The sequence below is a fragment of the Carcharhinus amblyrhynchos genome, chromosome 1, assembly GCF_965287045.1.
Source record: "Carcharhinus amblyrhynchos chromosome 1, sCarAmb.v2.hapA, whole genome shotgun sequence".
NCBI lineage: Eukaryota > Metazoa > Chordata > Chondrichthyes > Carcharhiniformes > Carcharhinidae > Carcharhinus > Carcharhinus amblyrhynchos.
Genome location: NC_137324.1, coordinates 23,870,767 through 23,893,931, shown reverse-complemented (window position 1 = coordinate 23,893,931; position 23,165 = coordinate 23,870,767). Strand labels below are relative to the sequence as shown.

General features: G+C 43.8%; 1 protein-coding gene across 1 annotated transcript in view; it reads right to left on the bottom strand.

Annotated features, from left to right (window-relative positions):
• Positions 1–7,367: 7,367 nt before the first annotated feature.
• The window catches only part of polr1a (RNA polymerase I subunit A), a 152,266-nt gene continuing 136,468 nt past the window's right edge, over positions 7,368–23,165 (bottom strand). The window contains exons 33-34 of the mRNA XM_080198507.1: positions 21,463–21,627; positions 7,368–8,078 (exon numbers count right to left, since the gene is read on the bottom strand). Of these exons, the coding sequence (XP_080054633.1) occupies positions 7,978–8,078; positions 21,463–21,627 (266 nt within the window). The 3' untranslated portion in view covers positions 7,368–7,977. The remainder of the gene's footprint in view (positions 8,079–21,462; positions 21,628–23,165) is intronic.

The window sequence follows — 23,165 nt, the reverse complement described above, 5'->3', positions numbered from 1 at the left end:
ACCCATTGATACCAACTCTCTGCTTCCTATTAGACAACCAATCCTCAATCCATGCTAACACCTTACCCCCAACTCCATGCACCCTAACCTTCTGTAGCAACCTTTTGAGGCACCTTATCATACGCCTTTTGAAAATCTAAAAACACATCCACCGGTTCCCCTCTGTCTACTGCACTATTTACATCCTCATAGAAATCCAATAAATTCGTCAAACACGACTTCCCCTTAACGAATCCGTGCTGCGTCTGTTCGATCAAACCATTCTTTTCTAGGTGCCTCGCTATTTCTTCTTTGATGACGGATTCTAGCATTTTTCCAACTACAGACGTTAAACTAACCGGCCTATAATTCCCTGCCTTTTGTCTGCTACCTTTTTTAAACAGCGGCGTAACATTAGCCGTTTTCCAATCTTACGGCACTTCCCTGGAGTCCAGCAAATTTTGATAAGTAATTACTAAGGCATCCGCTGTCACCTCTGCCATTTCTTTCAGAACCCTGGGATGCATTCCATCCGGTCCTGGGGACTTGTCTACCTTCAGTCCCGTTGGTCTATCAAGCATTACCACTCTAGTGACAGTAATCGCATTAAGGACCTCATCTCCTACCATCCTTCTATCTTTAATATCCGGCATTCTATGATACAGCCAGTTACTTACCCAATCAGCCAAGTTTCCTTCTGCCCCACACCTCCTTACTTTCTTCATGAGCCTACCATGGGAAACCTTATCAAACACCTTACTAAAATCCATGTATACAACATCAACTGCTCTACCTTTGTCTACACACTTAGTTACCTCCTCAAAGAATTCAATCAAATTTGTGAGGCAGGACTTACCCCTCACGAAACCGTGCTGACTATCCTGGATAAGAACTGCGTTTAAATTCAAGAAAGTTTGTCAGACTGAGTTCTTTACAATTAGCTTGTAAATGGTTAAGTACAGACACTAAAATTATACCTTCATCCTTATAAATGACAAAGAAGTCAGTTACAATAAATTGAGGAGTGGAAAAGAAAGGCCAGACCAACATTTGTAGACCTGCTCTGACGAAGGGTCATCCTGAGTTGAAACATTAGCTCAATTTTCTTCACAGAGAGAAACTCTCCACAGGCCCTGTAGAAGTAGGGAACCCTGGATGACTCAGGGTATTGAGGCCCTGGTCAAGGAGAAGGAAGCACATGACATCATAGGCAGCTGGGATCAAGTGGATCCCTTGAAGCATATAGAGGGTGTAGGAGTAGAATTAAGAGAGAAATCAGGAGGGCAAAAAAGGGACATGAGATTGCTTTGGCAGATAAGGCAAAAGAGAATCCAAAGAGATTCTACAAATATATAAAGGGCAAAAGAGCACCAAAGGAGAGAGTAGGGCTTCTTAAGGATCCACAAGAGATGGATGAGATCTTAAATGAATATTTCTCATCCGTATTTACTGTTGAGAAAAGCATGGATGTTAGGGAACTTGAGGAAATAAATAATGATGTCTTTAGGAATGTATATATTACAGAAAGGGAAGTGCTGGAAGTCTTGAAGAGTATCAAGGTAGATAAATCCCTGTGACCTGATGAAGTGTATCCCAGGATGTTGTGGGAGGCTGGGGAGAAAATTGTGGGTCCCCTAGCAGAGATATTTGAAACACCGACAGCCACAGGTGTGGTGCCTGAAGATTGGAGGGTGGCAAATGTTGTGCCTTTAAGAACCGCTTCAGAGAAAAACCTGGAAACTACAGGCCAGTGACCCTAACATTCGTAGTGGATAAGTTATTAGAAGGTATTCTGAGAGACAGGGTCTACAGGCATTTGAGAGCCAAGGACTGATTAGAGATAGTCAACATGGCTTTGTGAGTGGAAAATCATTTCTCACAAGTTTGACTGAGTTTTTTGAGGGCAATGCAGTTGGTGTTGTCTACATAGACTTTAGCAAGGCCTTTGACAAGGTACCGTATGGCAGGTTGGTACATAAGGTTAAATCTCACAGGGTCCAGGGTGAGGTAGCCAAATGGACACAAAATTGACTTGATGACTGAAGCCAGAGGATTGATGTAGAGGGTTGTTTTTCAAGCTAGAGGCCAATGACCAGCAGTGTGCCTCAGGGATCGGTGCTAGGTCCCCTGTTATTTGACATTTATATTGATGATTTGGATGAAAATTTAGGAGGCATGGTTAGTAAGTTTGCAAATGACAACAAGATTGGTGGCATAATGGACAGTGAAGAAGGTTGTCTAGGAATGCAACAGGATCTTGATCAATTGGGCTGATGAATGGCAGGTAGAGTTTAATGTTACATGGGTAAGATGGATGTAGAGGGATATGGGCAAACACAGAGAATTGGGACTAGCTCAGTGGTTTAAAAAGAGGCAGCATGGACAAGTTGGGCCAAAGGGCCTGTTTCCATGCTGTAAACCTCTCTGACTATGGGATACTGATGATGTGAACATGCCGGCGTTGGACTGGGGTAAACACAGTAAAAAGCCTGACAACACCAGGTTTAAGTCCAACCGATTTATTTGATAATACTCACTAGCTTTCGGGGTTAGTCCCTTCGTCAGGTGAATGGAGAGTTCTGGCCTCAGACAGAGCATATAAAGCACAGACAGTTTACAGATTACTGATTAGAATGCGAATCTTTACAGCTAACCTGCTGTTCAAGTCTTAAAGTGGCCGACAATGTGAGTGGAAGGAGCACTGATCACAGGTTAAAGAGACATGTATTATCTCCAGACAGTACAGTGAGGTTTTGCAAACCCAGGCAAGTCATGACAAACCCAGACATGATGTCGCACTATCTGTAACCCTGTGACTTGCCTGGGTTTGCAAAACCTCACTTACTGTACTGTCTGGAGATAATACACATCTCTTTAACCTGTGATCAGTGCTCCTTCCACTCACATTGTCGGCCACTTTAAGACTTGAACAGCAGGTTAGCTGTTAAGATTCGCATTCTAATCAGTAATCTGTAAACTGTCTGTGCTTTATGTGCTCTGTCTGAGGCCAGAACTCTCCATTCTCCTGACAAAGGGACTAACCCCAAAAGCTAGTGAGTGTACTATCAAATAAATTGGTTGGACTTAAACCTGGCGTTGTCAGACTTTTTACGATGAGATACTATCAGACCTTCTGAGGTTTTCCAGCATTTTCGGTTTTTCAGATTCCAGTATCCACAGTATTTTGCCTTCATCCAACACTGGTCTTCCCCGGTTGTTAAGACTGAAAGTTTTCAGTTGTTCAGAGAGATTGGTATAGATTTATAAATAATAGGTTATGCTGAGAAAATCTGTTGGCAGTTTTTGAAGTGGTGACTCAAGTAATGGAGAGCTGAATGTTAATGGATATTATCTGTGGCTTCCAAAACAGATTTGATTAAGTCACTCAAAAGAGAACATCAGCTGAAATTGCCATTGTCTAATTGAATCGCAAAGGAGGTGAAGTGCTTAATGAATTGCATGAAGTAGGCCATTTAGTCCCTTGAGCCTCTTCTGCCATTCATTGAGATCATGGCGAATCTGTGATCTGATTCCATTTATGCCCCTTTGCCACATATCCCTCAACTCCTTTGGTTCATAAAGATTAATCCCAGACTTAAAATTAACAATTGACCTAGCATTAAAGTTTGAAATGTCTGTGACTCTACCAAGTCTATCTGCATATTGATTGGTCGACCCATGTTGGACGCGGGGGGCTCGAGGAAGAGTTCTTGGAATGCTGCCGGGATAGTTTCCTCGAACAGTGTGTGTTGGAGCCGACGAGGGAGCAAGCTATCTTGGATCTGGTGCTATGTAATGAGGCGGGTAGAATTAGGGACCTTGTGGTGAAGGATCCTCTTGGGGAGAGTGATCATTGTATGGTGGAGTTTCTGGTGCAGATGGAGGAGGAGAAAGTGGGTTCCCGGACACGCGTCCTTTGTTTGAATAGAGGGGAGTACGGTAGGATGAGAGAAGAATTGGCGAATGTGGACTGGGGGGGCACGTTGGAGGGAGGGTCTGTTGAGGAGCAGTGGAGGATCTTTAAGGAGATCTTTCTTGGTGCTCAGCAGAAATTTATTCCGATGGTCAAAAGGGATAGTAGGAGGAGAGGTAATAAGCCGTGAATAACGAAGGAGGTGAAGGAAAGTGTTAAATTAAAAGCGGAGGAATTTAGAGTAGCTAAGAGTAGTGGGCGAGAAGAGGATTGGGAGAGGTTTAAATATCAACAAAGATTGACAAAGAAGTTGATAAAGAAGGGTAGGAGAAACTATGAAGCTGGGCTAGCGCTTAATATAAAAAAAGATAGCAAGAGTTTTTATAAATATATAAAAAGGAAGAGGCTGGCTAGGGTGAACGTTGGTCCTTTAGAGGATGAGAAAGGGGACCTAGTGGTAGGAGATGGGGATATGGCTAAGGTATTGAATAACTTTTTTGTTTCTGTCTTCACGGAGGAGGATGTGAATAATTTGCCGGGTGTTAGCGATGGAAAGGTGGTAGGACTGGAGGGTCTTAATGACATTACTGTTACTAGAGAGGCGGTGCTCGACAGACTAGAGGGGCTGATTGTGGACAAGTCCCCAGGACCGGATGGAATGCATCCGAGGGTTCTGAAAGAAATGGCGGAGGTGATAGTGGATGCCTTGGTGGTTATTTTCCAGACGTCGCTGGATTCCGGGGAAGTGCCGGATGATTGGAAAACGGCTAATGTTACGCCGTTGTTTAAGAAGGGTGCCAGGCAAAAGGCGGGGAATTATAGGCCGGTTAGTTTAACGTCTGTGGTAGGTAAAATGTTAGAATCTGTCATTAAGGAGGAAATTGCGAGGCATCTTGAAGGGAATTGCTTGATAGAGCAGACGCAGCACGGTTTCATTAAAGGGAAGTCGTGTCTGACAAATTTACTGGAGTTCTATGAGGATGTGTCTAGGGCGGTGGATAGAGGAGAGCCGGTGGATGTGGTCTTTCTAGATTTTCAGAAGGCGTTTGACAAAGTACCTCACAAGAGGTTATTGCAGAAGGTCGAGGGACATGGAGTTGGGGGTAGGGTGTTAGCGCGGATAGAGGATTGGTTGTCGAATAGGAGGCAGAGAGTGGGGGTCAACGGGTGCTATTCAGATTGGCGGATGGTGACTAGTGGAGTGCCCCAGGGGTCGGTGCTGGGGCCTCAGCTTTTTACCATTTATATAGATGATCTGGAGGAGGGAACCGAGTGTAGGGTGTCGAAATTTGCTGATGACACCAAGATTGGGGGAAACGGCAAATTGTGCGGAGGGTGTGGAAGAGTCTGCAGAAGGATCTAGATAGGCTGGGCGAATGGGCCAGGAAATGGCAAATGCAATTTAATGTTGGCAAGTGTGAGGTGGTCCACTTTGGTAGGAAGAATGGTAGGAAGGACTATTACTTACGGGGCAAAAAACTGCAACAGGGGACGGTGCAGAGGGACCTCGGGGTCCTTGTGCATGAGTCGCAAAAACCCAGCTTGCAGGTGCAGCAGGTGGTCAGGAAGGCGAATGGGATGCTGGCCTTCATAGCGAGGGGGATTGAATATAAAAGTAGGGAGGTCTTGCTGCAGCTGTATAGGGCATTGGTGAGGCCGCAGCTGGAGTACTGTGTGCAGTTTTGGCCGCCGCACCTGCGCAAAGATATTTTGGCCTTGGAGGGAGTGCAGAGGAGGTTTACTAGGCTGATACCGGAGTTGAGGGGGTTGAGCTATGAGGAGAGGTTGAATAAACTGGGCTTGTACTCGTTAGAGTTTAGAAGAATGAGGGGAGATCTCATTGAGACGTATAAGATGATGAATGGGATGGATAGGATAGAGGTGGAGAGACTCTTCCCGCTCAAAAAAGACAGTAGGACTAGGGGGCACAGCCTCAAGATAAAAGGGGGGCGGTTTAGAACGGAGTTGAGGAGGAACCTCTTCACTCAAAGGGTGGTGAATCTCTGGAATTCTCTGCCCGTTGAAGTGGTGGAGGCTGCCTCACTAAATATTTTTAAGACGCGGGTTGATGGGTTTTTGATAAGAGAGGGGATTAAGGGTTATGGGGAGAGGGCGGGAAAGTGGAACTGAGCAGCGACAGATCAGCCATGATCTTATTGAATGGCGGGGCAGGCTCGAAGGGCTAGATGGCCTACTCCTGCTCCTATTTCTTATGTTCTTATGAATCTTTACATTGCAGAAGGAGGCCAGTCGGTCCATCAAGCCTACACAGACTAACCGACCCAGGGAGGAAACCCATGCAGACACGAGGAGAACATTCAAATTCCACACAGTCATCCGAAGCTGGAATTGAACTCAGGTCCCCGACAGTGTGAGTCAGCAGTGCTAACCACTGGTTTCTGGTTCAGTATTGGATTGGGATGTTTGACACGCTGACCTCTTACCCTATTGTAAATACTGAAGCAAAGTCATCCTTCAGCATGTGTCGTTGTCTTATTGCCATTGATAACATCACCATTATCCATTTTTAAAGACCCACATTTTTTGATACAGTCATGTCGCAAACACAGTGTTTGGCTATGATTTGTCAAACAGAGATAAAAATAGTGAAGCAAAAACTTTGAATTAATTTGGCAATAAAATCAGTTTGGATTCATTTTGTATGAGTCATAGATCAAAACCTCATGCTCCCCCTGTCAGGTTCTGACATGATCGTTGGTGGTGGTGTTGGGGGAGGGGGTGGGAGGTGCACAGAGAGGAGAGTTCTACTGCATGGACGGGATTCCCTCTAGGTACCTGGCCACCCTGACTTGGTAGTGATTCTAAGGAAGGAAAGCCACCTTTGCCCCAGTTATAGCTTTTACGTGGGTGAGTGGCCACTTAAGGACCATCTCCTGCCAAACCTCAATATTTAGGCTGATGGGCAAATGATAGCTCGGGGTTAGGGAAAAACAGTTAGTTGGGGAGGGTGAAGGGTGGTCTATCAGAAGCCCCTTTCTGACTACGAGTACCCTTCCCCTAAGACTAAGGCCTAATGATCTTCAAACCAACACGCCCCACTCCCCCAGCCTGTCCATGAGACCCCAATCGTCACAGCCCACTTACAATCCCCTAGGTGTGTCCTCCTTCCCTGCCCAGGGACTCTTGCTACTTACCTTGTCCTCCAGTGCCCAGGATTTAGTACCAGGCTTCCTTTGGCCATTGCATCTTTGTGCCCAGATGGACTGGAGAGCTTCTAGTCAATCGGATTGGCTGGTAGCTCTTCAAACTGGGTCTTCCACCCAAGTGAGGAGCAGAAATCCCACCTTATGCCAATCAACACTTGGTAGAGCATAAAACGGCATCGGTATTGCTGGCATCGGTGGGAATGCAAATCCTAACTTTCACAAAAATTCAGATCTCAGTATTTATTTCAAGACTTGGTTCATGTTTCAGAACCTCATTAGTGAATAAGTGGGGAGTACAATTACTGAACTTACTGCATTTGGCTGTGCAGCCTTCATTTATAGTTTTAATAAAATCCTATTAAAAATCCATCAAATACAGTAAAGAATATTTTAAAAACTTGTATTAAACTCTATAAACATGAAGATGGCTCTGCAACAAAATTCTCACCGCATCAATGGTTTAATCAAACATTTTTTATTGTCTTTGATGGCTCGTGAAATTTAACTCGATGTTCCTTTGAACAGTAATGATGTTTCGGCCGCATCACCCAACAGGACGGTAAATGTTGTCAATCAGTGATACCACGTGTAAAATTCCTCTGCTTTGCTCATATCAGATTCCATCGGTCAGTTTTAACTTCCATTGAACCGTGATCCATTATTTCTTCTTGCTTATGGATGTCTGGCTCCTCTTTTGTACCTCAATTAGCAAGTAGCTCAAAGCAACATCGAGTTGTATTTATTGGTTCATCACATCCTGCTGTAGAGAGGTCTGAAGTTCAGACTCTTCACCTCTTATATTTGTCTCTTTGGATTCTGTATCTTACAGAGTATATAAAAATATACACAACATAATATCCTACTTTTGTTCACTTCCGATTGCACCCTTTTATCAGACAGGAAATGGGAAAAGGGCAATCATTTAAGAGGTTGCTTCAGATCAAAAAGGCCGGTGCCACCACGGACAACTTTCCCCACCACCAGACAGGCTGATGGAGACTTCAATTCATCGTGGGCACCTAAAGGAAAAAGAATCAGAATTAAGCAATCAATACTGAAAGAATAAATGCTGAGAGCACTACAGATATTCATGAATTGCCTGAGATATGATCACTCAAATCCTGTGATATTATTCGCAAATCACTTTTTAAAGAACAAAATCCATCTGTGTGTGTGCGTGCGCATGTGGGGGGTAGGGGTGACTCTATGTTCAAGCAGTTTGGTTTTGACAGTTTAGAAGAAGCTGCAGTGAAATTTTATTAATAGAAGGACTTCTGAGGGGAGGGGGAGAGAGAGGCAGAGACAGTGAGAGTTTTAGAGTAAATATTAAAGATTATTAGAACCAGGAGGGCTCTGACCTGAAGTAGCTACACTTAAGACACTAAAGATGCCTTTGTTGAGCAGTGAATTTGTCACCTTAAGAGCATTTGGAGATCTGAAGGACAACCCCTGCTGGAAGTAAACGGAAGGTCCAAGAAATCTCAGCCCATGTATGTAATGTTAACAACAAGTACCCAACTTGAGAGTTTTATTGTGTGCATCTAATGAGTGTAGAATGGAAGTGGAATGAAGACGCTAGTTTTGGAATAAAAATAACTGTTTTTACTATCTTTAACGTACAATAAAAGTAAAGTTTATTTATTAGTCACAAGTAAAGCTTACATTAACACTGCAACCAAAAGAGAAAATGCTGGAAAATCTCAGCAGGTTTGGCAGCATCTGTATGGAGAGAAAAGAGTTGATGCTTTGAGTCCAGGCGACCCCCCTCCCCCCGCTTGTCAAAGCTGGACAACTGCAATGAAGTTGCTGTGAAATTCTCCTAGTCGCCACACTCTGGCACTTGTTCGGGTCAATGCACCTAACAAGCACGGATTTCAGATTGTGGAAGAAACCAGAGCACCCGGAGGAAACCCACGCAGACATGGGGAGAACATGCAAACTCCACACAGACAGTGACCCAGGCCGGGAATCGAACCGGATCCCCAGCACTGTGAAGCAGCAGTGCTAACCACTGTGCCGACCACAACTGACTACTTAACTAAACATGTAACTGACTATTTAAGATGAAGTGCACCTATCATTGTTCATGTACTTTTCATTTTCTCTCATAAAACTGTTTTGTTTAAACCGTGAACCTTGTGGCTTTAATCTTTTAGAAAATACCTGGCTTTTTGGATTCTAAAAAACAATTGGAAACGTTACTCGTCCCTATTGAGATCATAATACTATGAACACAGTGGGATTTGAAAACTTTAAAGGGCATTCACGATGGAATGCATTGCTTGCTCAATGTTGACACAGCACAGTTTTATTCTGGATTCTTGTGCATTAGTGTACCAGCCTATATTTTCAAATAAATGGATTTGAAAAAGGAAGCTTTTCTGTCTTAACCCTGTTTTTGGCTTGTTTCGTGTCTCAGGTTTTTATATCTGGTTCGTACACTTGTGGTTAGGTATTCTAATGTTATTTCATAATTTGGAAAATTCCAAAATTAGAAATGCCAAGTAGAATCAATCATAGAATCTTACAGTGCACACAGAGGTCATTTGGCCCATCAAGTCTCCACTGACTCTTCGACAGAGTATCCTACCCAGGCCCTGTCCCTGTAATCCCATGTATTTATCCTGCTCATCCCCATTGTGAGGGCACGGTCAATCCACCTAATCCGCACATCTTTGGACTGTGGGAGGAAACTGAAGCACCCAGAGGAAATCCACACAGATACGGGGAAGAAGTGCAAACTCCACAGTCACCCGAGGCTGGAATTGAACCCGGATCCTTGGCACTGTGAGGCCTTGTAGTGGATGCAGTGCAACACAAGGAGCTTTAAAAAACCCAAGTGTTATCTTCCTGCCTACGCTTTGCAAATTGGTGACATCCTGTGCTACAGGTTTAGCCGTCCTGGCCTATAAATGGCTAATCTCAGCAGTTGCAATGGTACGAATTTATCAAGTGACTTCAACTGAACTGAGCTAGAGAGAGTCGGATAAACAAAAACCATTCATGATTCCCATTCCCAATGGTTATTGCAGCATGACAGCATAGTGTTTAACACTGCTGCCTCACACTGCCAGGGACCCGGGTTCAATTCCTGGCTTGGATTACAGTCTGTGTAGACCGTTCTCCCTGCATCTGCGTCGGTTTCCTCTGGGTGCTCTGGTTTCCTCCCACAGTCCGAAAGATGTGCTGGTTAGGTGCATTGGCCATGCTAAATTCTCCCTCAGTGCACCCAAACAGGCGCTGGAGTGTGGCGAATAGTGGATTTTCACAGTAAATTCACCGCAGTGTTAATGTAAGGCTACTTGTGACATTAATAAATAAACATTTTTGAAAAGTACACACCCAGACATCACTGGTGACAGAATGGGGTTTTGTTTTTTTTTAAGCTTTGCAGCCAAACAACCATAGATCATGCAAGGCTGACGCCTGCAAAGTACAGATACACTAAATTATTACAGTACATGGATTTATGCTTGGTAAATCTGCAATATTTATAATGTCTGAACAAATAAATAAATGTATTGGCAGAACTAGACATTGTGGTATATGTAGCAGCCTGGTATCCTAACCAAGAGTTGAGGAAAACCTAATCGTAATTGAATGACCAAGCTCAAGCTTGAAATCCTGTAAAGCACAATAGGAAGGTAAGATTAAGGGAGGTAAGAATTTAGTAGTTAGATAAAGCATAAGTGGCAGCAAGTCTTGACTTTAACACAAAGGCAATGCTAACGATGTGCAGAATGGTCCCATTTGCAGCTAAAGAGGGGCAACCACCAGTGGAAAAATCAATAGTAAAACATAGGAACATGAGTAATAATGTGACATGCGGGGGATGAAGGCACACTGTTGGAGATGGATTAACTAGTAAGCTAGGGTGACACAATGTGACGTAACAGGAAAATAAGGGAATAAACACAGAAACTAGGTATCGCATAAGACACAGGAGCGGGAATAGCCCATTTCCTCCCTTGAGCCTGCTCCCCCATTCTAGAAGATTATTTCCACATAGTTGGTTCATAGACAGAATTAATCACTTGCTGAAACACTTATCACAGTGCCAGGGACCCAGGTTTGATTCCTGGCTTGAGTCACTGTGTGGAGTTTGCACATTCTCCCCGTGTTTGCCTGGCATTCCTCCAGGTGCTCTGGTTTCCTCCCACAGTCTGAAAGATGTGCTGGTTAGGTGGATTGGCCATGCTAAATTCTCCCTCAGTATACCCAAACAGGCAGTGGAGTGCTGCCACTAGTGGATTTTCACAGTAACCTAATTGTCATGTTAATGTAAGCCTACTTGTGACTAATAAATAAATAAACTTTAATAAAATAAACTCTCGGCTTCCTTGTAGATAAACAATTTGTTTAACTCAGCCCTGAATATATTCAGCAACCCAGCCTCCACCACTCTCATGGCTAGAGGCTTCCGTAGATTTGGCTATTTGAGGAAAAAAAAATCTTCCTCATCTAAGTTTTAAACGGGAGATCTCTTATTCAGAAATGACCCCTCTCTAGTTCTTGATTCCCCCAGATGGGAGAAAAACATCCTCTCAGCATCCACCCTGTCAAACCTCCTCAGAGTCTCATATCTTTCAATAAGATCACCTCCCATTCTTCCAAACTCCAATCAGTATTGGCCCAACCTGCTCAACACTTGCCCATCACACAACCCCATAAGCACTGGGTTGCAGAAAGCACAGTTACAATTCTGTACCGAAGTACATTCCTCCATCTGAGGCATGATGTTAGCAAAGCCCATAATCCAGAGGCCCATCAATTTTAAGTGCCAATGTGAGGTAAATCACTAGATAATAGCTGTTGTTTCACTATGACAGACGGAAAGTTTTGGTAAACTATAAAGCTGAAAGGGAGTGTGCAAGGGTGCATGAAATGCTGGAATGTGCACTGCTGCAAACATCCTGTCTTGAGACTTACTTTTTATTTTGAAAAGACATAAAAGGGTGTGGCCAGATGCAACAGTAACAGGGATAGATGCCAACAGGTTTGATCCAGTTGGTCACTATGAGCAACTGAAGAAAACACATGGAAACACTAGATTTTGCCCATTGGGCAGATCCAATTTCCCACAGCCGTGACTGATGTTCCAAAATAAGTCTTTCAGCAAGTGATTAATTCTGTCTTTGAACCAACTGTGTAGAAATACAGATAGAGTACCTATCTGAAAACCAGTGGTGTCTGAAAAGAGGACATTTCCTTCCCATGCTCCAAATGGTTCAGCAAATATTGACCCACCTGACCAACTTGGAGAGTTGCTGCATCGGTGTGGTGGCAATGCTAAGTACTGTAGGGAAGTCTGGGGGGCAGGGGCAAGAAAGTCTTATTTGATTTTCCTTTCCCCTATTCACTGAATTAATGCATTCAGACTTCTTTCAGAGAACCAGCAAATTCCTAAATCCAGCAAAGACTCCGTTGCGAGGTTATCATGTATGAGATACTCTACCTGTAATAAGGGTGCATGGAGGGGTGGTACAGCACTGCTGCCTCATGGAACCAGGGATTTGGGTTCAATTCCTTTGAACCGAAGTTAATCGAGGGATTGAGTTTAGGAGTCGGGAGGTAATGCTGCAACTTTATAAGACCCTTGTCAGACCCCACTTGGAGTACTGTGAGCAGTTCTGGTCGCCTCACTACAGGAAGGATGTGGAAGCTGTTGAGAGGGTGCAGAGAAGATTTACAAGGATGTTGCCTGGATTGGGAGGCATGCCTTATGAAGATAGGTTGAGGGAGCTAGGTCTCTTCTCCCTGGAGAGACGAAGGTTGAGAGGCAACCTGATAGAGGTTTACAAAACGTTGAGAGGAATAGATAGGGTGGATTCTCGGGGGCTATTTCCCAGGGCTGAAATGGTCGCTACGAGACGACACAGGTTTAAGGTGCTGGGAAGCAAGTACAGAGGAGATGTTAGGGGTAAGTTTTTCACTCAGAGGGTGGTAAGTGAGTGGAGTCGGCTGTCGTCTGTGGTGGTAGAGGCGAACTCGTTGGGGTCTTTTAAAAGACTTCTGGATGAGTACATGGGATCTAATGGGATTGGGAGTTACAGATAGTTCTGTGGCTTGGTAGGTATAGATGTGATCGGCGCAACTTGTGGGCCGAAGTGCCTGTTTGTGCTGTAGTGTTCTATGTTCTAATTCCAGGGTGACTATGTGGAGACTGCACATCCACCCCCTCTGTGTCTGTGTGGGTTTCCTCCCTCAGTCCAAAGATATGTGGGTTAGGTGGATTGGCCATGGGAAATTATCCCTTAGTGTTCCAAGACCCGTAGGTTGGGGGGATTGGCAGGGCAAATACGTGGGGTTACGGAGAAGGCCCGGATAAGGTGCTCTGTCTGAGTTGGTGCAGACTCAATAGCCCAAATGACCTTCATCTGCACTGTAGTGATTCTATGATAAAAGCAATGGAATATATTTGCTTTCAAAAGTTATTTGATGGATTGCCAAATAGTAGGGTTGTTGACAAGTGAATGTGACAGTATGGATTACAAGTTGTCTAGGAAACATGATGGACAATTTACAAACAATAATGAGATAATGATCAGATAGAAATCAAAGCGAAGTTGGGTGTGATTTTCCCAGCCCACTGTGCTGCTCGAGTAGCGCCGCAGGCCAGGAAGCAAAAGCGGGAGGCTGCAACGGGAATTATGACTGGCATCCAACCGATCGCGACTTTCCCAGGACATTTTTTAATGGTGTAATCAGCCTCGTGCCAGTGAACAGCATGAGGCAGATTACAAAATTGAAATAGACATTTTCATCACATTATCGAACCCAGAGTAGAAAAATCTGGGCTCGCCAATGTTTCTGATGTTGCCAGGGGAGCTTCCGACCAGCAGGGATTAAGGCTGGTCCCCAACAACAGCAACCAGATGTAATGATCTCGCTGGTGGGTGCAGAGGCCATTGAACCGCCCTCGGGAGATCAGGGGCATGGGTGAGAGCAGTGCCAAGTGGGCAGGACCAGCAAGTGTGATGGGGGGAGGGGGGGGCAGTGGAAATGGCCCGCTCAGTGCGCTGATGCCACCCTCTCAAGTGAGATTAGTCCTCCCACTAATGGCGTGAATCCCCCCAGCGGACACTTTGAAGCACCAAGTTCGCCCAAAAAATAGGCGGGAAAATATCCTGAGAATGTCCCAAAACATTTTAAAGCCGATTAGGTACTTTTTTGAAGTGCTACAATGTAATGCAGAGAACATTTGACAAATGGAGACACACTCAGACAGCGATAGAGCTAATGAAGACAAACAATAGATAAAGTTGCAGAATTCTATCATGTCAGAAGGTTGTGGGTTGAGTCCTAATCCAGGAGTTTAGGCTGACATTCCAGTCCAACACTGAGGTAGTGCGCACTGTTGGAGGTGCCAAACTTTGGATGAGAGTTACGTTTAAGTTTATTTATTCGTGTCACAAATAAGCTTACATTAACACTGCAATGAAGTTACTGAAAATCCCCTAGTGGCCACATTCCAATACACCGAGGGAGAATTTAGCACAGCCAATGCACCTAACCAGCATGTCTTTCAGACTGTGGGAGGACCCGGAGGAAACCCACACAGACACGGTGAGAATGTGCAGACTCCGCACAGACAGTGACCCAATCCAGGAATTGAACCCAGGTCCGTGGCGCTGAGAGGTCAACAATGCTAAATCACTGTGTCACCATACTGCTTGTTAAGCTAAGGCCGAAGGTTACTTTCTTTATGAACCCAGTTGGTGGCAACGTGAATTTCCTGAGGTTGCGCTAGCAGACAGGCAAAATGAGACCAAGGCTTTCAGCCAACATCTCAAACCACAAGAGGTGAAATTAGTGAATCTTATTAGTCCCAAAAGAATGGATTTCTGCCCGTAAACACACCTCAAATTCCACCTAGCACTCTTCCACAATTTAATAACTTCAGCAATTAACCTAGGCTGACACCCCAGTGTAGCACTGAGACAGGTGCCAAGCAAAGATGAAAAAACAATAGGGCTGTTGTGGTAGGTGATTTTAACTTTCCCTATATTGACTGGGATTCACTTACTGCTAGGGGCTTGGACGGGGCAGAGTTTGTGAGAAGCATCCGGGAGGTTTTCTTGAAACAGTATGTAAATAGCCCAACTCGGGAAGGAGCCGACCTAGTATTATATCTGGAATTGAGGAATGAGCCCGTCCAGGTGATTGAAGTTTCAGTAGGAAGCATTTCAGAAATAGTGATCATAATTCCGTAAGTTTTAAGATGCTTGTGAATAAGGACATGTTGCGTATGTTGACATTGTGGTACTGCCCATGTCTTCACTCCATTTGGACTCGAAGATGTTAAATTGGGGGAAGGCTGACAACAACAACAACATTAGACAGGATCTGGAGAGTCTGGGAGAGGTTGTTTAAAGGTAAATCATGTGGGTCTTACAGATGTCAACTGATTGGCATTCACAACATGTACCTGTGAGGATGAAGAATAAGTGTGGCAAGTATCGGGAACCCTGGATAGCGAGGGATATTACAAGCCTGGTCAAAAAGGGAAGCATTCACAAGGACAAGGGCAGCAGATACATGGGAATGCCATCATCTGCAAGAGAAATATATCGCTATTCCTTCGCAGTCACTGGGTCAAAAATCCTGGAATTCCCTCCCTAATGTGAGTCAACCCACAGCAGATGACCTGTGGCGACACAAGAAGGCAGGGCAACTAGGGATTGGCAATAAATGCTGGCCAGCCAGTGACGCCCATGTCCCACGAATGAATAAAATAAAAGTTTGTTTGTTGTTTGAGATATCACGTGTTTGCAGATTAGCTGCAGTATTTGTCTACATGACAATGAAGACTCACTTGAAACATAATCCTTTGGACTGTAACGTGGCCATGTCCTAAGGAAATGCAACACGTGTTTATAAATGGAAATTCTTATGGGTCAGTTGAATGCCTTTATAGGCTTATCTCCCATAAAATTATAGCAGAACTGTACATTTTATTTTATATTAGAATCATAGAAACCCTACAGTGTAGAAAGAGGCCATTCAGCTCATCGAGTCTGCACCGACCTCAATCCCACCCAGGCCTTACTCCCATATCCCTACATATTTACCCACTAATCCCTCTGACCCTCTAACCTATGGATCTCACGACACTAAGGAGCACTTTTTTTAAGCATGGCCAATCAACCTAACCCACACGTTTGGACTGTGGGAGGAAACCAGAGCACCCGGAAGAAATCCACGCAGACACGAGGAGAATGTGCAAACTCCACTTAGACAGTGACCCAAGCCAGAAATTGAACCCAGGTCCCTGGAGCCGTGAAGCAGCAATGCTATCGCGCCGCTCAGTATTTTCTCTCCGTTCCTTCCAAAATGAATCATCTCATGCTTCTCTGCAATGAATTTCATCTGCCACTTGTCTGTCCATCCCACCAAACTAACTTATACAGGAAATATAGGTATGATCTACAGAGAATCATCAAAGATGCCAAGAGAAGTATCAGAACAAGCTAGAGTCCCAGCCGAGCCACATGGACTCCCACTGACTATGGCAAGGTCTGCAAGACATAACAGGCTACAAGAGGAAGGCATGTAGAATCGTCAGTATCAATATGCCCCTTCCCGATAAGCTCAACATGTCCTGTATCTGTCTGGAGCAAGAGGTTAGTGAGAGCACACTTTCCCTGGCAGCGGTGGCAGGGTGAACAGGAGCAGAGAATCTTGGCCTTAAGCTCTGCGGTTGTGTGTGTGTGTGTGTGTGTGTGGGTGTGTGTGTGTGTGTGTGGTGTGAATGAGATACCTGGCACAAAGGAAGGAAGGGTGTGCTGGTTGGAGGTCAATCATTTGGTCGTGGGACATCACTGCAGGCTTTGCTCAGGATGGTGTGCTAAGCACAATCACTTTCAGCTACTTCATCAATGAACTTCCCTTCATGATGTGGATGCGGGGATGTTCACTCATGATTGCACAATATTCAGCATCATTCACAACTCCTCAGATACTGAAGCAGTCCATATCCACACAATATCCAGGCTTGGGCTAATGAGTGGCAAATAATGTTCACTTCACCCAAGTATCAGGCAATCACCTTTGCCAACAAGAGAGAACCTAACCATCTCCCCCTTGACATTCAATGGATTTACCTTCTGGAAATCCCCATTATCAACATCCTGAGATGAGTATAAAACTGGCAGAACCATCTTAAATTAGTGATTTAAATCGCTTTGTCGGATGGCTCCCAGCTCAGTGCAATTGTCTAGGGGAAGTCAGCCCTTCTGGACCACTGCCGGGTAAATCTTCACCTGGGAATTTCCAAGAGGGACCCAGCGCATCTTTGGAGTGCCCCTAAACGCAACACTGGCTCAATATCTCTGCTACTGGTATGCTTCAAGTTAGTAAAGTATCAAATTCTATAGCGGTTCAAGACAGAAGTGGACAACACTCTGTGGGCCAAAGAGGCTTGTGACAAGTAAGCAGCACCTGATAATGTAACACATCGCAAATGCCACATTAACAAAGTTGTTAATGCTTTGGGCTAACTCCCATGAAGTGAACCTCCTCACAAGAACTCCACACGTAGATGCTCATTATCACAATGTCTTTTTAAACTTTTAAATATTCCTGCAAATTAAGGATCACAGACAGCCCTTTCCAAACTTATTTCATTACAAAACTGAAACGGGCCAGTCAACCTTATTTAGTCTTATTGCCAAATAGTTATATTACCACTAAAGTAGAAAAAGTTTCTCTCCTTTCACCTGATGGGCCAACTTTTCCTTCTTGCATATCAGCAGTTTGTAGACACTCTTGCATCTGGATCAGAAACTTATGGTTCAAGCCTCATGCTAGGCTCTCAAGCACCCTCATCATCTGGGCTGACACTGCATTATTCAGAGAACACTTTGCTGCCACAGCTACTGTCCTTTCATGGATGTTTGCCTGTTCCTATTATTAAAGCTCCAGTGTCACTACTTGCGGAACAGAGAGTCCATTCAATGTTCCAGCCAAGAAACTGCCTCCATTTCTCAGAGGTCAATGAGACTGCTGATCCATTTCATTGCAAATTGAGAGATTCTGCTGTGTATGAACTGCCTATTGCATTTAGCTACATTAGAGCCACTGCATTTGATAATAGCATTTCATTGTTTGTGAAACAGGATACGGTGGTGTAGTGGTTATATTCGCGAATCAATAATTCATAGGTTTGGAATCCAGAGAATGTAAATTCAAATCCCATTATGGCAGTCGGGGAAGACAATGGCTTAGTGTTATTATTACTAGACTATTAATCCAGAAACTCAGCCAAACGCTCTGGGGACCCAGCTTCAAATCCTGTCATGGGAGGTGGTGGAATCTGAATTCAATAAAAGATATCTGGAATTAAGAGAGCGGCACGGTGGAAAGCACTACTGCCTCACAACTCCAGGAACCCGGGTTCGATTCCCAGCTTGGGTTTCCTCCGAATGCTCCAGTTTCCTCCCATAGTCCAAAGGTGAGTGGGATAGATGAATTGGTTATGCTAAATTGCCACTTAATGTGAGCGAGACTAGCTAGGGTAAATGCAAGGGGATAGGCGCTGGGTGGGATTGTGGTCAGTGCAGACTTGATGGACCTTGTGCATTGTAGGATTCCATGATTCTATACTGATGACTATGAAACCACTGCCAACTGTTGGAAAAACCCATCTGGTTCACTAATGTCTTTCTGGGAAGGAAATCTGCTGCCCTTAGGTCTGGCCTACATGCGACTCCAGAACCACAGCAATATGGTTGATTCTCAACTGCCTCCTGAACAAGGACAATACACAATAAATGTTGGCCAGCCAGTGACACCCATAGAACCATAGAAAATTACAGCTCAGAAACAGGCCTTTTGGCCCTTCTTGTCTGTGCCAAACCATTTTTTTGCCTAGTCCCACTGACCATATCCCTCCACACCCCTCTCATCCATGTGCCTGTCCAAGTTTTTCTTAAATGTTAAGAATGACCCGGCATTTACCACTTTATCCAGCAGCTCATTCCACACTCCCACCACTCTCTGCGTGAAGCCCCCTGCTAATGTTCCCTTTAAACTTTTCTCCTTTCGCCCTTAACCTGTTATTTTTTCTCTCCCCTAGCCTCAGTGGAAAAAGCCTGCTTGCATTCACTCTATCTATAGCACCATAGAAAACTGAGAACTGAACCCATGTCCCATGAATGAATTAAAAAAAAGTTTGAAGATTCCAATTTAAAAAGAGTGCTGGCAATAAGTAAAAACTGACATCAGTAAAAAGTGACCACGAAACATTGGATTGCTGGGAAAATCCAATGGATCCAGAAACATCCTCAGAGAAGGGAATCTGTTGTCCTTGCTTGATTTGGCTTGTCTGTGACTCCAATCCTACACAGATCTGGTTGGCTCTTAAATAAAGTGGTCTAGGGATGCCACTCAGGTTTTAATTAAATTTGTTTAAGAAGTAAAATTACCAGCACCCTCTCAGGTAATATATACCACTCATGGCCATGATGCAAGAATTAATTTGCTCTTATTTTAAACTGAAACCACTCTGAAAAATGTAAGAAGGTTGTTTAAAATTCTATCTAAATACAGTTTTAATCCATATGGGTTTCTATTTTATTTAGATTTTTAAGAATTTTCCCCACTTGTTTTTATATGCCATAACCCTTTTTATGTCTCCTACAGTCCAGTGTGTATTGGGAAGCTGAGAACTGAATCCTATGAAAGTTTGATCCATCATCTATAAACTAGCATCAAAAGGCCAATAGATCAGTTAACAGAGAGCTACAACTCCAACATTCTTGCATCAAGGTTGCTTCAAGACCAACTTTTTTTTTGTGCAAGTGTATATGCTAAACATTGCTTATTCTCATCGAGTTATCTTATTTGCAGATCTAGATGCTAAAAGCTCCAGGCACAAATGAGCTTGTTGGTGAAATGTGTGTTACATCAAATGGTTACAAAGGTTGTTAGATTATATCTCACAGCACAGATATAGACCATTCAACCACAAAGATCTCATATTGGTGTTTACGGTCCTTATTGGTTTCTCCCCAGTCCTTCATCTAATTCTATATTTGGTTACTCTCCTGATTTTGGGCTGAAAGCTGAGCAATAGAAGCTACTGAGGGAGTTCCAGAAGATGTCTCCAACCTCTTTTCTGCCCTCGGAATCAACACGGAACATAACTGGGATGGCACTCAGATTTTTAGCCCACGCCTTTTGTGAGTGACTTCAGTTTCCTGACTGTGAGCAATAGGTAAAGATGTTGTTAACACATATATTTGTAGAGCATAGAGAAATAGCTTAAAGTTAAATAGATTGGATATAGTTAGGCATATTGATAACCCACTTTATGGAAACAACTGTGAGTTTAGTCACAAACATAGGACATAAGGTTCGATGCTGCTAACAGCAATACTTAGGGATAATAAAAAGACTGCCTGTAATGTAGAGATAACATCAGAGATGTGATGTGCAGTGAAGCATACACCACATCCTGCAGGAATGTAAGAGGCCCACGTTATAAAAAGCAAATGGTCTGCAAGATGTGTTGTTTATACAACTAAGCATAAAAGGGGGAAGGGGTCACTGAGATAGTTGGGACAGCAGTGATTAAGTTGGCAAAGGATTGATTACTGCCAATCTGAACTGGACATGTAACAGTATTGGATAAGATGGATGAGTTTGCTAATGCACTCTTGTGATAACAGGAGACATTGTTAGATGGGGAGTAGAGGTGATAGGAACTTAGGGCACCTCGAGCCAATAGGGGAATGTCAACACATAGATGGGACTGGGACCACCAATTAGGGGAGAACATCACATTGCAAAGCCATCACAATGCTTGTAAAAAAGGTATAAAATGTGCTGCAAATCTATGTGAGGTGTGCCTATTTCGCTAGACACCCGGTCTTGCAAGAACGTCAAATAAAATCTTGCTCCTTCAGAACTTGACTTGACTAAATTGTTTAACTGTGAGCTGTGTTTCTCACATGACTTACCGTCATTTACCTATCAGAACCGGGTGGATTTATAACATCTTCTTACAGATGTGGATTGTCGACCAAGTTAGTTTAACCTGTATGATCACTTCCTGCCGACTTTTCCTCCTCTGTTCCTTTCTAAAACACATCATTCCTCCTCTCTGTACCGTCACTGTGTTGAATGATTGCAACATGACCGACTCCAACTCATTTGCTCCCAGTTTCCAAAACTGCCAAGCTCCTTGGCCTTCATTCATTACTCTAGAAACATGGAAACCTAAACACTCGTTCTGACTCTTCTTTGCTTTCTCCCTACTCTTCCGAACCACAGTGGCACATCAATATTTCAAGTTTCTCAATAGAAAAGCAAACATAAAGCCTGGTTTGGAGTAGACTGTGTGACTCCTCAAAATGAAAACAAAATACAAACTGTCTTCCGTGTTAGCAAGATCATTCTTACCCAGCATGGTTGCCTGTTTTAAGAACTTATAGCTGGTTTCAAAGGTCATCTGCTGAAGGGGCGAGGAGCTTGACTGTATACCAATTCGATTAAATGGTTTGTATGATCCTTCAAAACACATGTAATCTGCCACAAGAGACAGATGGCGAGGGTCCACCTGAATGCCTGCAGAAGAGATAAAGAAAATTAATTTCAGCTCATTAAAAACATTGAATGTGATCAGTGAGAACAAGCATTGAGTTCAAAGCAGGACAGTACTGCAGTGTTGGACTATGGACCACAGGACTGTTTGGATATCTTCCCTCTGCGACTGGATCATAGACTTCCTAACCCACAGACTGCAATCAGTAGGATAGACGACAACACCACCTCTACGATCATCCTCAACAATGGTGCCGCAAGGCTGAGTCCTCAGCTCCTTACTATACTCCTTATACACTTATGACTGTGTGGCCAAATTCCTCTCCAAGTCAATTTTCAAGTTTGCTGATGACACCACTGTAGTGGGTCGGATCTCAAACAATGATGAGACAGAGTACAGGAAAGAGAGAGAATCTGGTGAACTGGTGTGACAACAATATTCTCTCCCTCAATGTCAACAAAACGAAGGGGATTGTCATTGACTCCAGGAAGCATAATGGAGGGCATGCCCTTTTCTATATTAACAGTGATGAAGTGGAAATGGTCAAGAGCTTCAAGTTTCTAAGTGTCCAGATCACCAACAATCTGTCTTAGTCCCTCCAAGCCAATGCTATAGTTAAGAAAATCTATCAACACCTCTACTTTTTCAGGAGGCTAAGGAAATTTGTCATGTCCGCTACGAATTTCATCAACTGTTACAGATGCACCATAGAAAATATTCTTTCTTGTTTTATCACAGCTTGGTATGGCTCCAGGCCTGTCCAAGACCGCAATGAACTACAAAGTCCAGTCCATCACACAAACCAACCTCCCATCCACTGACTCTGTCTACACTTCCCGCTGCCTCAGAAAAGCAGCCAGTCCTCTTCATCTAATCCTATATTTGGTTACTCTCCTGATTTTGGGTTGAAAGCTGAGCAATGGAAGCTACTGAGGGAGTTCAAGGAAATGTCTCCAACCTCTTTTCTGCCCTCGGAATCAACACAGAACATAAGTGGCATTGAGATTTTTACCCAGGCCTTTTGTGAGTGACTTCAGTTTCCTGTCATTTACCTATCAGAACTTGGTGGATTTATAACATCTTACGGATGTGGATTGTCGACCAAGTAAGTTTAATCTGTATGATCATTTCCTGCCGACTTTTCCTCTTCTATTCCTTCCTAAAACGCATCATTCCTCCTCTCTACCATCACTGTGTTGAATGATCGCAACATGACCTACTCCAACTCATTTGCTCCCACTTCCCAAAAGTGCCAAGCTCCTTGGCCTTCATTCATTACTCTAGAAACATGGAAACCTAAACACTCGTTCTGATTCTTCTTGCTTTCTCCCTACTCTTCCGAAACACAGTGGCACATCAACATTCAAGTTTCTCAACAGAAAAGTAAACAAAAGCCTGGTTTGGAATGGACTGTGTGACTCCTCAGAATGGAAACAAAATAAAAACTGTCTTCCGTGTCAGCAAGATCATTCTAACCCAGCATAATCAAGGACCCCTTGCACTCTGGACATTCTCTGTTTCACCTTCTCTCATAAGGAAATAGATACAAAAGTCTGAGGTC